Below are 17,941 nucleotides of genomic sequence, written 5' to 3'. Positions count from 1 at the left end.
AAAATATAATTTACTGGGATAAATGAGAAACTTTGCTTTTGTGAAATCCCTGCTAGGTCTCATCTTTGGCTCGACTGACAGCTCTTATTAGAGACGGTTTGTCCTGGAGTGCTCTGTGCGCTCTGGTTTCCTCTGCGAGAGCAGTGCACACTGAGCACTGGAGGTCTTGTGCTGTTTGGCCTTCGTTAAATTAGCCCCTCTGCCCTGCCTGGGGAGAGCAGATAGGATTGCCTCCAAGTCCCACTCGGCTCTCGGCACAAGTTGTCTACAAATAAAATTCCAGACTTTTAAATCCCTAGTTTCAAGCGTTTCTCCCTCCTCCGCCTCCTTTGTAATAAAGGGCTATTTCCTGTTAGCAGAGTGGAAGGGGAATACGGGCAAGTGCAGCCCCAGTCCATGGCCTAGTCGGCAGGAAGGGGGCTTTCTCCCCCACAATGTCTTTTCCATGTGCTCGGCGAGATGAATGAAGACACATTGTGGAATAAGAGAGAGGGGGAAAAAGCGCCCTGGCTCCGGCTATGGCTCCAGCTTCCTGCCGCTGAGCAGCTACTGCGTGAAAAGACCCGACTGAGCCCAGGAGCACCACACAGTAGCAGGAGACGCAAGCAGTCAGAATGTGTTTGTGTGCATGCTTAAGGGTGAAGTAGCATTGTATGAGGACACTCTTGGGGGAAATATGTAATTGCATTAAGCCACAGGCAGTCAGTTAAGAATGTCCATTTATAAGGGAGTTCTATACCCTTGAATGCAGAATGTAGTTTACCATGCTCCCCGATCGTAAACCTTTTAGGATCAATTTTAGTCATGCAAACTTCTTACAAATTTACAACAAGATGCTGGTTGCTAAACGTTTTCTTAAGTACCCCCCATTTGTAGATGATAATACATTTCAAAAAGGTTTCAAATTCAAGAAAAATTTTCTAATTTTAAAACAGACCCAGCACACTATCGTGGATAATATAACAAGCTGCAAATGGCACCATCCGGTCTACTGCATTATAATGCTTTGAGGATCTGTGCCCTTTCTTAAACTTCTTTAGTTTGACAAACCCATGGATATTGCCATGGTTCGGGCTGAAGAACCTACTGTTCTATGGTTCCAGCTGGGAACAACCTTTCTTTACTGCTTCAGGAACTAAACATAGCACAAAAAGTAAGGAAATTTGTGTTTGGTAGATTATTTCTTTGTTGTAACAATGCTTCTTGGCAATGAATCTTACACCATTGGAAAGCCTGTTAATTTCCCTTTTAAATGGTGCCACATCTGTAAGGAGCATTTGTGGGATGAGCAGTAGAGCTGAGTATGTGGGTTGCTCCCATGACAAATTTGCCAAATCCTCTCTGCCAAGGCCAAAGAGCTTATTTTGTTTGATGGTGTGGGGCAGCATCTCCCTCACTGGAAAAATGAGGCTTGTCGTCATTGAAGGCAATCTCAATGCAGAGAGATATTGAGACGAAATTCTGCAACCAGTGGCAATCCCATATCTCCACAGTCTGGGACCGATCTCTATCCTCCAAGACGACAACGCTCGCCCTCACAGAGCGGGTTTTATCAGTGATTACCTCCAGAATTTGGGAGTGGATGGAATGGCCTGCCAGCAGTCCTGACCTCAACCCCAGGGATCAGCTTGGGTGTGCAGTTTGTGCCAGAGTGACCAAAATGTCTTGTTTCTTCAAACTTCAATCATCCAGTCCACCAAACACCAAACGACTCAATGGCAGAATAAACTGTTTGGTATTGGCAGAGAGGTTTTGACAAAAAAAAGTGAGCTACATTGTGTGTGCATGTTGCAAATTCCCTTGAGTAGCCAGAAGGGTTGAGTGTATCCTTAAATGCAGTATAGAAATTACTGTAATTTGCTGGAGGATTAAACAGCAGAACTTTCCTAAATTGGTTGATTTGCTCTAAATGTTTCCCTTTTGCAAAAACTATTCCGAACATGACTGATTTGTAGTTGCTGTAGATGAGATTTGTCTCTTTATAATTTCCCTTACTTTATTCTACGCAACACAACAATCTGTTAATTTACTGATTTCCTTGAATAGAGAATCTGCTTAAAATCTTCAAGTTTTGCATAAACATTTGGGAAATTAATTGTATAGAACACATTAAATGTATGTTCCCATTAGATTTTTTTTTTTGCCCTTATGTTCCAAGCTTCTCTCAGTATTAATTCTGATGATATGAAAAGTTTGATGTATAAAAGTACATTCAGTTTTCTAGCTTTTATACAAGATATTTTCCGTTCTTGTGGATTGACCCAGTACTTTCAAGTACTGTAATATACAAGTGGGGTTTACATAGTGCTTACCTCTTATTCAAACTGTATAATCTGAGGAATTAAAATTTCAACACATTTGTAGTGATGGATTAGGAATGCAGCTTGTTGGATGTAAGGCTCCCTTAGTTTCATTAGCTTCATGGGAAATATTACAAAACTAAAAAAAAAAAAAAAAGCATTGAATGTGTTGGCTGATCCACAGTTAGTGTAACCATGCCTTTGCTGTCTTTGCCTGTGCTTTTCAGTGAAAGACTGAGTGACCATGAACATACTGTTTTGATTCATATGGAGCAAAGACACAAATGCATTAAAAAGGAGAATTTGCGCTGGTGCAGCTTTGAGAGTTATGGTTAGTGTGGAAGGAGAGTAGATAGGCAGGCAGAGAGTTCCATTACCTCAACTCGGAACATTATGAAATTTTGTGTGTTTGTGCATATAACACCCCCCGACACACACACACACACACACACGGGTACATCTCAAACATTTTTCATACTGTTATACCAGCCCCATCACACTTAAGTTCATGCCACATTTAACACTGTCAGAATGAAGGATTGCCTTTGCTATCTGGTAGTGTCGTGATTGTCAGTGGTCATTAGAGGGCACTGTTTCTGTTACCTGCTGGTCTGCAATAGGAAACTTTATTTTTTTCCTCCTGAGTTTTATTATTCATTGGAAGAAACAATTGGCATCTGTTTAAGCATTTCTGAAGCTGTTTCTCTGGCAGGCCAAGGATGAGCAAATCTTTTGAGGATCTTCAAACTGATACTACCGGAGAGTTCCAGTGATGGATAGAGGATACCTGGTCACCCACATTGGATTTGTAGCAGTTTTGCCTTTGAAAATATTACTTTCTGATGTGTTTCTTATGCTAATAGAAAACAATGCAGTCAGTATGTTATACAATTATACAACAGTGCTGAGCACTGCTGGTAGAACTTTAGAAAACCAATGGTCTAAATCACACAAATATGACATTTAAATTCTTGAGCCATGAAACATACACATCTATACAAATTTGTAGACCAGTAAAAACTCAACCCTATATTGAGCCCCCAATTTACTTTTAACTAATATATCTTCACGTTAAGTGTATGGAGGGGTTTAAAGGAATTGCTCTGTTTTCCATTGATTAGAAAGAATAACAAAGATAGCTTACAGAATGACGTGTAAGGTGTCTCAAGCACTCAACGACTCAACGAAACTAGTCTTAAGCCTGGAATTATGATGAAATCTACACGCAGAGTGGAGCGCACACGGCTGGAGGTGAATTTTATTTCTTCCATCCCTAAATGTTGGTAATCCCTAAGTTTAATTTCGTGATTGGGCTGTCTCCAGGTGCTGGGCTCTGATGGCTTCCAGATGGGGCCTATAGTCAATCTTTTGACTTTTAGAAAGAAAAAAAAAAAGGACTGGGTGGGGGGAGCAAGAATTTTAACAGTTCTGCAGACGATGTTGTGCCTGGGCTGTGTCTCTCTCTCTCTCTCTGTGTGTGTGTGTGTGTGTGTGTGTGTGTGTGTGTGTGTGTGTGTGAGAGAGAGAGGCAATATTCTGATCATGTCCTTAGAGCATGGAAACTGCCTCTATCCTTTCAGTTTTATCCCAGAGCTAGCAATGGACCTCCACTATGTGACCATCAGCCCTGTGACCTTTTATTGAGGGAGAAGCCTCAATTTTTCTCATTTAATGGAGTATTCTTTCCAGCCATATCTTGTTTCCCCTACTTATTATTCCCTACTACCCTTGCTCCCTGCAAAGTTGGGCACTAGAAGCTGACGAGTTGCCTCTTAGGAGTAAGAACTTTTCATCTGAAATGATCAGCAGGGTGTACCCTTTTTCTTCTCCTTAAGCCTTCATACAGAAACCAAAGTAAATTCCTGCCCATGTGAATTAGGACTGTGAGCTGGATATCAGTTTGGAGAGCAGCATAGTCCTGAGGACCCAGAGCTGAAAGGTTTCTAAAATGTTGCTGGGTATTCCAGGTTAATTTTAAATCTTTGGCACTGCATTCAGGACCACTGTTTCTTTTCCTCTCACGGCAGGTTAAATGCACACCAGGGGAAGGTCTCAGAGGGGCACTCTGTTCCAGCAGTTCAAATCAAATCAATTTCAAAAACTCAGACCAAGTGGGGTCTTTTCTATCCATCTTTGGAAGCCTGACACCAGTGCAGTAGTCCTGAACTCACCTCTAACCACAGCCCAAGGTTGATGGTGAAACAACCTAAAGAGGAATGCTCTGCCTAGACTGTAGACATAGATTTTTGAGCCCATGTGATATTTGACGTCTTCTCTTGTGTCAAGGAATCATTAATTACATAGGTTGTACTCTTCATTAATATGTACAGATTTTTGTCTGAAAAGAAAATGCAAGTTTTTAAGTACGTTTCTGATTTTCATTACAGTTAAATTAAATTAGTTGTAGGGCTATTTCGTTTTTAATGACATTTTTTGGTCAAATTTCAGCATGTATAATTTGAGTGTATCACCTGAGTATGATATTGTTGAACATATTTGTCTGAAAAATATTGGTTCTCAATTTGTGTCTCCCTTGTTTGCGTAGAAGCTCAGATTTGCTTTAAATGTTAACACACTGTAGACCAGGTGCATCAGTGCTGAAACAGCACTGCAATGAAACAATCATTGCCAGCCCTCAGCGACCACTAAAACATCCTTTTTGAAAGTAGATGTCGTGATGTGAAGGGTGTGGGGAGGTACAGTCGGTAGTGCCTAACTCAGTGATATGTGCCCTTTTCCACTCTTCAGTGATCCCTGCTGCTTTGCCCATTTTTACTTAAATTTTCCCCTTTTTTTCCCTGCCCTGTTAAAGGGACAGTGCTTTGCTTCTTTACAGTATAAACCTTTCAGATTATGTAACTATATTAAAGAGTCCATCCCTTTTAATATTTCCTTTACTCCAAAGCTGTTGGGATGAAAATTTTCAGAGAAGGTTGATTAATGTATTTTGTACTTTGGCAGGCATGGGCATGACTTTTATGAAATGTCTGGGCTATTAAACATACAAAGACAGGTTTTGTTCTCCTGGATCCAACTGGATCGAGCTATTCTTTAGATTTATCAAATTAGATGGAGGAAAATCTGGGTGGTGTTCCATTACCGACGTGGAAAGGTAGTAGAGGGGGTGTAAGTGCTTTATTCAGAGGGGACCTATAGGTCCCTCACAGACCCACCCACACACTAGCTTCCAGATGGGAGTCGAGCAAGCTTTTCTCCTTTTTAGAAGGAATTAAATGAATGTACAACCTGTTTGAAAACTGACTCTAATAATGCTCTGTATGTGAGCTCTGTACGTGACTTGAACTCTGTGCCTCTTGTCTTGCATACACATAGCACACTTTTTTCATATGCAAATTTGAGAACTTTGAATATAGAGAATCATTTATTGCATATTTATTCATTTCTGAGAGATATTTAATTTACGAAAGACTATAATGAAACAAATAAATTATTTTCTTGATGTATTAGGGTTGCCCTGAATAATTTGAATACTCATGCTTTTTTTTAGTTGCAATTTGTTTCTTTATATGCTTTTGTGAACAAAAGTCTAGGATATGTGTAGATCCCTAAGTGCAATCTCTTCTGATTTTTAAAGAATTTAATTAATCAAAATATTTTAATATAAAAGCAGGAGAGATATCCTCGTATACCCAGATTGCTAAACACCAAGTACAGCCATACTCACCCCTTCTTTTGTTTGAAAGTCAAATACAAGATGAGTTGGTGAAATATTTTAAAGAAGCAAGCCACATTAAAACCAAAAGTAATGGACAAAATACACGTAATTTTTCTAGCTACAGTTTAGGTTGTTGATAATGTTCCATTAATGAAAGCCCCAGGCAGTTGTTTAACCCAATGGTATATATTAAAACAATGATGACTTGAATCTTTTTAATGCAAGTTATTTATATACTAATGTTTGTCTGAAAAAAAAAAAAAGTACACATTTATATTCTATATTATGACTGTTCAGTAAGCCTGCAAATATCTAGAGTGTCTGCCTGTTTCTGATACAACTTGTGCACATCTGGAATTTCTGGGCATCTTTGGGACATCCATTTAATAATAATAAAAAAAAGAGTCTTTGGAAGTATTTACTAGTTATAAACATTATATTTTAAATGACAAACATCCTAAAAACAATCAAAGTAAGCATTATGGAATAAATCCTAGTTAACATTTTAAGTATATTATTAAAATAATTATTTAATTATTCTTCCTAAAGCTTGAAATATGCAAAGGCATTCTGAGACTTAAAAAGCCCCCCCCCCTCCCTGTACCAAGGACCAGACACATGTAGTATCTATGCAACAAACAATCTCTGCCCCTTTTTTGCCCTTAGGTTGAAAGTAAACTACTTTCCAACCTGTTCCTATCTGGGGATTCAAAGGTCCGATTTACAGCAATCAATATGGTGATAAAATTGACAGATCGCTAGTAAATGATGTGGAATCTTGGCCTGTCACTGTGCTGTCAGCGGGAAATATCTTTTTAATAGTCTATTTAAGGAGAAGCAGGGATGTGTTTTTCTAAGTCAGTGGGGGAATGTTGATACAGTGCGCTTGTCTGGGCTTCAGGGCATTGGGGAGGAGGTGGGGGGGTGGTCCATGCAAAACTGCTGTCTGAATGGTGGGTAGCATAGCGGTCAGACAGCATGCAGGACGCTGCGCTGCGATCAACCGGACCCTCGCAGGTGTGCGGAGGTTGTGGGGCAGTCTGTGGAAAAGGCTGTGGGAGAGGAGGAGGCGGGGGAGAGAAGACATTTCGAGCTCTGCCAAACTAGCCACCTGTCGTTCCATCGTTTTTAGGACTTCCTTTTCATCCGGTCTTCAGCACAGCTCCCAGTTGGCCTAGACTGCCTTCTGCCAGAAGACCTGATTGAAACCAACTGCCAGCAAGGGCTGCCATTGGGCGGTGTGGAGGGGGTCGTAAGGAGGATTTAGAGGAAGGAGAATTCAGCCTTTTCACCTTCTATATAGCTGAGAGAAGTGCTGTCTAGACTTCAAGACAAAGGTCCACAAAATTCTGCACTTAGATGACTTAGTCCTGTCCTGATAGAATTTTATTTTTTCTTTCCAGAAGCAAAGGAGACCGTTTAGAAGATTCCTGCAGGTCATTAAATTTATATTTAATTAATATCGCCTGGTCAGACTGACAAACATATCCAGTCAGCAGTGGTCCTGCAGTCCAAATTTGCATTTAGAAAACATTGTGTGCAAGGATTTTTTTTTTTTTTTTTTTTTATAAACTCTCACTCTCTGCATACAGGTAGTAAAATCAAGCTACTCTGTGGCTTGTAAATGAGGGGAAAAAAGGAAATAAAAGTACGAAATTGACATCATCTGGATGTTTCCGGTTAAACACAAAATAGGAAAAATTGCGATCTTGGGCGAACTTTTTTTTTTCTCTCCTGGCTTCCACTCGATGGCTTTTGCTTCTGTCATAATATTAGAGTCTGTGGTGGAGAAAGCTTTGGGGCATCATTAGATATTTAATTTTCAATAAATAACGACTTTCTCTGAGTGATGTACCGGATGCTTGGGGGCCAGGTGGGAAACTCATTTGAAACCTGGTTTGCCAGAACACAAACTTTCCACATGCGCCCTCCAAGGTTAAAGCCCTGTGTACGAGTATCTCCAGATTATTTATTTATCAGGGCTAGCATGGCGCGGAGTCCATGTTGCATGGACCTTTAGTTTATTTTCACTCTGTACAATGATCACTTGACCTCCAAGTGACCTACTTTTTACAAGTATGCGGCTTGGTGTTTTAGAAATAATGATGGGATTTATTTTTATAGGCTTTAGTTCTTATGAACATATAAAACGGTGGAAATTAAAAAGTGGGAACTGGATGGAGGGCCCCAGCTTTGCAGCTGTGTCAGGTGAGGGAAGGTTCTGCACCATTCTGCCGCCAGTCTGGGCCTCTGTCCTAGTCCCTGAGTGCCACACTCCTTGAGACAGAATGACTAGCGAAATGAGCTGATGCTTAACAGAGCAGAATAAGGCCAGACAAAGCCCAGTCTGCCTGTCATCTGCTAACCATCCTCCAGACAGCGTCTGGGGACTGGAAGAAACTTGGTCATCAGGGAGAATTATTACAGTTACATCCAGTGTTTTGGTGTGGAGCTGGAGCTTAAAAAGGGTCTGAATACACTATAGGTGTGTCTGCTCTTTTTCTGCAGATAATTAAGGTCGGGGGTTAGGGGAAAACTACATCCCTGTTCAAGGCTGTGTGCTAGATATTTTAATAGTCGAACTTTAGATTCTTTGTAAAAAGGAAAGTGGTGTGAAATCTGATTGGTTCTTTTTGAAATGACCCAAAAATTATTACTAATTGCAACTAGATATTAACAATCCTCATATGCTCTCTTCAGTTATAGACAGAGATCTGGGCAGATTTGGGTGGGTTTAAAAATCATTTCCCAAAATTACCCTGACCTGAATACAGGTACAGAATTCAGTGTGATTCAGCATTCCACACTCTTCCTTACTCTAGATTTTTTTTATCTGGTTTAGGGCAGTAGGAATTTCTCAAATTCTCAAGTGATATTTATATATTGAAATTCTGGGTCCAGTCAAACCCCTATGTTGAAGTATCACATTTAAATTATTGCTGTTCACATGTAAAATGCTTTCTTTACATTTCTTTATCCAAACCATCACCTATACCAGGCTTCCACATATAAAAGACGTTTGAAAAAACAACATCTTCCTAAGACCTTATAATACAATAATACATTGTGGCCTATGCATCCATCTACTGGGTAATCAGTAATTTTTTGTCTGCTGTACAAGTCCACCCTTGGCCAATATCACTTCAGTTTGCAGCTCTGTTGGTAGTATTCTGAATGTTAGTCTTCATGTGTGGAGGAAGAGGTCACTGGGTCCTTGTGTTGATTTGTCATTGTGCTTTGAGTGTTGATGAGGGATGGGAGAATGACAGAATGGCACACAAGGGTAAAATGTTGGGGATAAGGCTCAGCGGGACAGTCAGTGTGTGTCTGAGTCTGGAAAGAAACTTTTCCACAGAGGTCGTCCACTGGACTCCACTGGTAACTTGACCTGTGTGGTGGCTGATGGAAAAAGTCATTCTCTAAAGCAATCTGGACACAGGCTGACAAAGACAGCACATTGGGGCTGGAAGGTTTTGGCTTAAGAGGGTCATGGATAAAGAGGGGTTTTATTGGGCTGGTGGTGGATGGAGTATGAAGCAAGGGTTGAGAGTGAATGTAGGGTCAGCTATAGAAACGGTCTAATTGGCCAGGTTGGGGTATACAGCGGGCTGTGCGGGGGTTGTGAAATTTGATTAACTAGACTAGACAATCTACTAGCTGCAGTTTTTAGTCTACTATCGTAAGCTTTTTTTTCTATGTTAGAATGCTTATAAGGTATTTATGCAAAATAGAAAAATGCAAATTTCAGCGCCTGGTGCTGAGGGAAAGAAAAATTTGAAAATAAACTAAGCAAGCTCCGCGTTGTTTAGAAGCATAGCTGGCCAGCTAACAGACACCAGAGCAGATGATTTTTCCAAAAAACTAAGGCTCAAAACAAGCATATTTAGATGATAAAGCCTCACACCTGTGAGCATAAGGTGGAGTGTCTTCTGAGTATTTTCTGTTTTCAGCTTCATTCCTCTCTTTTAAATCAAACTCCACGCTAATCTCTCAACTGCTCTGGGCTACCGGGCTTGTGGGTTTTTTGGGGTTTTTTTCACCATTTTTCAGTGTGTGACATCACCAAGTCAGTGAGCTCCTACAGCGCCCCCTCCATGTGGCTCTCTTAAATGCACATAAATGCATTATTGGTCTTGGAAACAAAACAGAAATTTGAAACACCTCACACACATCATAGAGACTGCCCTTATTTTGAGATACCGTCCACACTTTAAATGACCTTTATACCGCCCCAAATCTATGCATAAAAGTGTATAATGGGAAATGACTAACTGCAAAAAACAATGTAATAAAATGACAGGGCAAAATGTTTAATATATTTCAGCAATTTATTTATGGGGTGGTGGGTATGGTGTATGCTTTCGAACAGGCCATATTATTTTGCTCCCCGCCCCCCACCTCCCATGTGTTAAATTGAGCAAATCAGCAGAAATGTTCCTTTAAAATGTATTAAATGTGCACTTACTCATTAAAAGCACACACACACACACACACACACACACACACACACACACCTGGATGCATATAGCCAAATAAATAACTAGAGAAATAAATAAAATATAAAGTTCATTAGTAAATATACAGTAAAAGGTAGGACTAAGGGTGTGTGTGAGACAGAGAGAGATGTCCTGTGATGGACTGGCACCTTGTCAAAGGTTTGTTTCTGACTTGCACCCAATGATTTATGGTAAGCACTGGACCCACCTCAAATAGCATTAAGCGGTTACAGATGACTGAATGAATATATCATGAACCAGCATGATTAGTGTATATTGTATGTACTGTTGGTTAATTGTGACCTACTGTTCAGTGGCATCACTAACAGGAAGCAGGATTTTTCTCCTTGACCTCAACATTTTATTGGATCCTTCATACAGACGCTGGCATTATGTTACTCACGAAGTCAAATCAGTTTTCTTAGACTGGATAGGTCATGAAGTATATAACACGTTTTATTACATTCATTTTGAGATCTGGAGCATCCACCAACCCAAAAACTGCTGATAGGTTTTGGTTTAGGTAACACTAACTATATATATATATATATATATATATTAGTTTTTATAAAAACTATGTTCCAACCTTCCATCCTACATAGACAGCAGGCACTATTACATTGGGCTGTTGTATTACCATTCATTCAGATTAAAAACAATATATAATAATTTATAATTTTGTCATGACGTGGACATTTTGTCATGTTGTTGTATTTACAGATATGTATATACGTGTAATAAGACTTCATGAGATAAGGCTAATGTATGATTTGAGTATGCATTTTCAGTCCATTCTTTCTCCCTACAGTGAAGCCTCTCCAGTGCTGCTGGAAACCATTGACCAAGCACCCTAGAGTGACACGATATCTGCACTTTATTCACTCTGCACATTAATGTGTCCTTTAATAATGACTTAGGAGGTGTAGATTATATTTATGATTTCCTCAAGGCTCATTTTGTATCCATTGTTAGTAAACTTGACAAAGCTAATTATACCACGTACTAGTTTCTTCAGTGATTTAAAACCCCTTGTGAAATCATGTCTGTGGTCGACCACGTGTCCGATAGAGGAAACCCAATGAAGTGGTAACAATTTAGATTAAGGTACTGATAGGAGAGGATTTGATCTTTATCTGTCTGCTTAGGTTTTGTTTTGAACTGCAAGTTTGGACCCAGAGCTATACAAACCTGAGGCCAGAAAAAGGAAACTGTATGAATGACACAGTGACTCTTGTCATAAGTTGATATTTTTTAGTTTAATCGAGTACATGGTTTTAGTTCCCCATATTTATTATACATATTGTCTAGAATTTTAATTATTTCTTCTTATTTAGTTAAAAGCTGAATGCACTTTTAGACCAAATTGCAGGAAAAAATTGCTGAATATCTTTGATTTGTCAAAGGGAACCTTGTTTAATTGTGGTTCACATTTTAAATCATGTTAAGTGTTGAATGTCTTTTTTGGGTTCTTCATTGCTTCATAGCAGTCTTTTTTATTATAATTTTTGTGGTATAGGGAGGGTTACTATGAATGTCTTCATGTGACTGTTCCTGCTGTTACTCCTTTGATTTGCGGTCCTTCAGCTTTAATGATGAATGATCCACTGGATGCTGTGCATGACCATCTCAGTGGTTGGCTTTTGTTTTTTGCAGTCTGACTTTGGCGAGTTTCTTTCACATCCACTGTCTTCTCACGAGGGAGAAATTCTGACACTTGTTGAGCTTAGAAGCTGCAGCAAAATCTGTGGGAGATGTGCAAGGTTTGTTTTCTTTTCTCTTTTTTTTTTCTCTTTAAAAGGTGTTCAACACTTCTAACAATGAAGGTGCTGCTGTCTGAGAGATCCAGTCATTTTTGTTTTCTACTTCCTCCTCGTTCTCCAACCCAGTAAACAAGTGTCCCTGTGTGATTTACTTAGAATTAAATATGAATTGGAATTTTGCATATATACATCATAAAGTCAAGTTTTCAGTCAACAGTTTGTGCTGCTTCCAAAGCCGGCAAAATCCAAGAGTTTCATCCTCTTCATATTAACTTCTCAGTGCTGTTTTTCTCTCTCTGTCTTTGCTCTGCAATGAGAGAGAACACATTAGATTTAATAAGAGAACAGGACCGTACTAGAGATGGTAAACATCTGCTCACTGTTGTGTCTTTACCCCCTCATGGTGAAGATTGTCTACCAGATACCCACCCCTCCACACACATTGACTGCAGGCCGAGTCGTGGGCATTAGGGCCTGCTGTTTTTCAAAGCTCACCTTACACTCTGTGGTAGCGCACACACACACACACACACACACACACAAACCTGGATCAAATTTCCCTGTTTGCTTTGCTGCGAGCAGCAGCAGATAGAATGGTTTCATTTCCAGTGGTGTGCTCTGACCATAGGTGGAAATTTTAGTCAAAACATTTGAGTGTTTATTAATGAGGACTGACACAATCTCCCTTGTAAACTAACTCTCGCTCTCTCTCTCTGTCCCTGTCTGTGTGTGTGGTGTGTGTGAGAGAATTGGTTTACAGCTGTAGACCTGATCTAAAGAAAAAAATGCTCTTGAGGTTCTAAACACTAATATTACAATAGATGCAAAAAATATAGCATGTAATTTAAAAAAAAATGTCTGTTAAAGTAATTTAATTTTAATGTCTGTTAATTTGCATTGCATTTTATCAGGACTACTACTTTGCAGTTTTTCTTTTGTAAGTTGTCTCTGTGGCTCCCCCAACTCTTTTAAAATAAAGTGCCACTTTTAAGTCGCTAACGCTGGGGTGACCCTGGGGATCACTTACAGCAAACTAATAGGATTTTGCCTACATTTGCTTTTCATATCCTGCCTAACATGCTGTAAAGAAGCGATTTTGCTGCAGCCTGAGCTCCAGTGCCCAGATTGATTATACTCCTGCCTGCCCTTAAGTCCTTAGCGCCTTTTATTTCTAACTGCTGTAAGCCTTTCATTGCAGAACACATCTTAAATTTTAAATATCTGCACCAATATAAATATATTTAGCTCTGTTTTCCTACTTTCCTTTAGCTGTCACCTTACACTTGTGACACAATGCAAATATTTGGGTTCACCCTAGGTTAATATTTAGTGATGGAACCTTGGGAATTCAGCGTTGTCTCAACAGATGATTAAATGAAACTTTGAACTAGTTCTCTCTCTTGTTTTAAAGTCATATTTGAGATTTACACTTGAGTACTAAGATCTAAATGTTATCAGAATAAGCATTGGCCGATATTTGTGTAAAACACCAATGATAAAAGTTAAGATCTAACGTGATATTTCAGTCTGAAAGAAATATTATTTATCATGCTCCTGAAGAACGTTCAGGCAAGAGTGCACTGCGCTGAGAAAATATCTGATTTAAATTAATTTTAGTAATTCTAATGCATGCTTTTTTTTTTTCTTTTTCTTCCCCCTTCTTTTTCCTGTCTCTTCTCCCCAGTTGTTTATCGACACTGGCGCAGAAGCACACAAAGTACTGCACAATTGTGTAAAATCATATATTTTTCTCATGGTACAGTGGGGCAGAGATGTGTCTTAGCATGTGCATAATTTTGCTGTTAGAAATGCTTGACATAAAGTGATGGGCAATGACATATTCATGATGGCAACACTGAGAGCCTTTGGTGAATGCTCTTTATATTCACCTGTTTATAGTGAAATTCTTCAAAACAGAGTGCTCCTGTATGGTCAGTGGAGCTCAGAGAATGGACAGTGAGTGCAGAACCAATGTGGTGGTCATGTTATGATTGAATGTGTGTGTAAAATAATTTAATGATATGTCAGCTGCTTTTGTTAACCTGTTTGACTGCTTTAAACCCTTCTATGTGCAAGTAATGGTGGTTACCTCAACAATTATAGGGAAAGCGTGGACAGATCTTGGTGCTCGTTTAATTAGCAACCTGCTTAGCCATCTTAAACTCGCAGAGGAAGTGTCCTGAGATACCTGAACTGTCTCAGTACAGCTTCCACTCATGGAATAAGCAGTTTTAAACGTGCTCACTCGCTCTATTTCCACACTCGCCCCCAGTCCCACTCCCTGTGCGCCTGCCCTCCCTCCCTGTGCATCCGGTTGAGCAATCCCCCTGCCATCTTCTTCTGAAGCCTCTGTCCTCACCTGTTAAAGCTATTACGCCAATATTTCTTGTTGCAAGAGGAGTGCTCATGTCTAATGACCTATGTGTTTTTTTGTTTTGTTTTGTTTTGTTTTTCTTTGTTTGGACAGTTATTTCATGTTTTTTTTTTTTTTAATGAAATAGAGCATTGGTTAAAAAATGCTGTTGTTTCATATATATAAAATACACACGCACACTTTTTCTTGTGCTTTGAGTTGGGGAAAATCCTTAGATACTGTGTGAGCACTATTAAATCTTTGCCAGATGTTTAGCTTTCAGAGGGAGAAGTTTTTATGGTAAAATTTGTTTTACCCCACATGCACAAATCATTTTTTACATTTGACTTACACATGGCAACTAAAACCATGCCCTGCTGCCTGTATTTCATTTAGGCTGCCACTCCTGAGTTTGTTGGCGATTCCTGAAGACCTTTCCGTCTCATGACTCTGAGCATGGACGTTATAAAAGCTGGCAACAACCAATTGTTGGAGTTTCTTTATACCTCAGTGTTTTTTCTCTTCAGCGTGTTTTTTTTTTTTTCTCCCTCTTTCTTTAGAAACAGTAAAACAGTGAGTCTTGGACTGGCGCTTTTCACGGCGTAATGAGCGCTAAGCAGGGGTGAAGAGCTGAGTGTGGTTTGGAGGGAGCCCTCACGTCCCTTAAACCCTACTACAAAGACTGACTCAATCTGGTTTAAATATTGCTGTAACACTGAAGTCTTCAGCACAGTTCCCTAATTTTTGTGCTTTTGAATGTTTTTGATTTTAAACATTGTTTCTTTGACAAATGTCGCCAAAAGTGGACAGCTTGTACTTATTGTGAATAGCCTGTTTATTTTAAAAGATGATCGTAATGCTCTACAAATTTCTTGCCTGTACTTTGAGGGGGATTCGAGATGATCATGTGATCGGAATGTTGTGGTTTCCCCCCTTTTTTTTATATGAGCCTTGGATGAAGTGTTTCCATTATTAAATTGTTCCTTAAAGTTTGGAGTCTGGCTGAGGCAGTTCTTTACAATATTAAAGATTACTTGGCAAGTACAGCTGATCAGCAGATATTGGTTAGTGCAAAGAAGCATCTGCTCTTTTTTAATTTTGTTATTTCATGTATTCACACAGTTCATGGTGACCCTTCAGAGATTTATCTCTGGTCTTAGGGTTTGAGCAGGTTGTGTGTTTTGCTTGACAGGGTTATTAATTGGGCAGTGAGGAAGAACCTTAGAACAACACAGGATGTGAGTGTAAATCGCTCAGGATGGTGCTGTGCTGCTTGGCGGAGCAGATGTTCCCAGAATACTCTAGGCCTGATATTTAGATCATGGAACATTTACATTTGCATATTTATGTCTCCCATTGGCCCATTTGTCATAAGTGCACATATTTTAATTCAACAGGATGCTGTATCTGCATCAGGACCATTTCTCTGCTCCCTTACCTTCTTTACCCTTTACTGTCTCTTGTAGTCTATTCAGTTTTTCCTTTTCTAACTTTGTTTTTCCTTTTTTTTTTCTCCCTCAATGAATATATTTGGATGAACTTGAGGTTTTTTGAGAGGTAAAATGCGCGTTGTGGTGGTGATATACTGAACCCGAATGCGTTCCAACTTCATGGCTGACTCTAATTGTCCCAGGCGCATGTTATATTTCACATCTGACGGCTCTTTGCTGAGCAAGTTTAAATTACAGTTTTCCCCTCTGTTTTTGGTTTGGTGTTATTGTATTCCTCATGGCTGGGGTGTGATTTACGGTTTTATTTTTAATGCACCGTGGTGTTGGCTTTACAGGCTAAGGTCAGAGCAGTGCTCTCTGAGGACCAGCAGTGGGGAAGACAGATGATGTGTTTGTATACTGCCTGACAGTCTCTTGTTGATCGGATACTTTGCATTTGCTTGCAGCTAATTTGATCTCCTATATCTTACGTCTGTCTGTGAAGTAATGGTAGCAGAATGCAGATACAGTGCATGATATAAAGAAAGGAATGAATAGGGTAATTATTCAAGCTCAGAGGTGAAATATGATGGTTAAATTATCATGAGTTCACTGTACAGATTGGACATGGAAGCTCTATGTAAGGCAAGAACAGTGTCATTCACAACATTTCTTCTTCTATTTGTTTGTCTATTCATCTTCTATTAGTCTCACATTTACCTTAAAATAAAAGGAGGTTCACACATTCTAAGCAGTGTACCCTGTAGGTTTGCACCCTATGACCTTGTTCAGAATGAAGTCATTTGCATTTTCCTACCACTTCAAAACAAATTAAATTCATTAGACTCTGAGAGGCTTCCTAGGTTTCACGGATCCCATGCTTTTATTTGAAATCAATAGCTCCATATTTTTAGACTACAGAAAATGCCATGCTTCTCACTCACCATTTTCCGCTGGTTGCTGAGGCAGAAAGTGCAGATCTGTTTGGGCTGTGAGTTCTCTGCGTCCCGTCCGGGTGAGCCATGGTGGTGAAAGTAGGAGGACGAGGGTCCACCACTGTGGCAAGGCTGCCCGTCCCCACAGCCCTCCCCAACCAGCAGCACATTGCCCAGGTGTGAGATGTAACTGGAGGCAAGACGCAGGGTCTCGATCTTGGACAGCTTCCTGTCAGCTGGTTCAGTTGGGATCAGAGTTCTGAGAGCTGTGAAGGCTGTGTTGACACTGTTGGTGCGGTCCCTCTCCCTCGCGTTGGCTGCGTTGCGCTGCCGCACTTCTCCCACCGGGGGAATACTTCCTGTGCCCGGCGGCAGAACCCCGAGCCGCACTCCTCCACCTCCACCGCTGCCTGGTTTCCGCTTCCTGCTGCCAACTTTGAGCTCATAATTAGAGGTGTCCAGGCGAAATGAACGGTCATCTGATCCAGAGCTCTCGCTGCCGTTTTCCTCATCTTCCGACATCATGGAGATCTCAGAGTAAAGGTAGCGGCTGGGTGCTGGACGCACCATCGCAAATGACATCTTTGACCAGGTGTAGGAACTTGCACAACTGCCTTTGATTTTAGATCTCGAACGTGGTCCAGAATTCCACAGTCACACTTACATAGATCATACAGTAAGGAAATTGCAAGGTATGCAGGGTTACTCACTTGCCCCTCTTCCTAATCCTTCCCAGCATGGGTTGTGCTCCACTGTGGCATGACTTTGGGATTAAAGTCCTGACAGCAATGTGAATGCTTTGTCTTTTGCTGCTTTTTACTCTTGCTGATCCTGACACAATTCCGTACTGTCTCCTAGTTTGAGGGATAACTTCTGTCACATCCACTGAATTTGACACCTTCTTTCAAAGAAAGCTGATTCCCAACTGTTTCTGTTTCTTCAGGGCTCTTAGTACTTCTGAGTGCCTCTCATTGCTTCTGCAGCATTTCCT

The 17,941-nt window shown here is 40.2% G+C and overlaps 2 protein-coding genes across 2 annotated transcripts in view; one reads left to right on the top strand and one right to left on the bottom strand.

Annotated features, from left to right (window-relative positions):
• bop1 (BOP1 ribosomal biogenesis factor) overlaps positions 1–17,941 on the top strand; it is a 65,098-nt gene that overhangs the window by 13,087 nt on the left and 34,070 nt on the right. The window lies entirely within an intron of this gene.
• Positions 12,501–17,532, bottom strand: scxa (scleraxis bHLH transcription factor a). The gene is made up of 2 exons (XM_066675847.1): positions 16,960–17,532; positions 12,501–12,539 (listed from the first exon to the last, which is right to left on the bottom strand). Exons 1-2 carry the CDS (start codon positions 17,530–17,532, stop codon positions 12,501–12,503), a joined length of 612 nt encoding a protein of 203 aa, XP_066531944.1.

The sequence above is a fragment of the Hoplias malabaricus genome, chromosome 6 (genome assembly GCF_029633855.1).
Source record: "Hoplias malabaricus isolate fHopMal1 chromosome 6, fHopMal1.hap1, whole genome shotgun sequence".
NCBI classification, from domain to species: domain Eukaryota; kingdom Metazoa; phylum Chordata; class Actinopteri; order Characiformes; family Erythrinidae; genus Hoplias; species Hoplias malabaricus.
The sequence above is the reverse complement of the archived record's forward strand: the minus strand, read 5'-3'. Positions and strand labels throughout refer to the sequence as shown.

Excerpts from the sequence above, each read along its gene's own strand:
- scxa (XM_066675847.1), bottom strand. The coding sequence starts at position 17,532 with ATGTCATTTGCGATGGTGCGTCCAGCACCCAGCCGCTACCTTTACTCT. Across the intron at positions 12,540-16,959 it reads TCAGCAACCAGCGGAAAATG|AGCAAAGACAGAGAGAGAAA; the intron begins GTGAGTGAGAAG and ends CTCTCATTGCAG.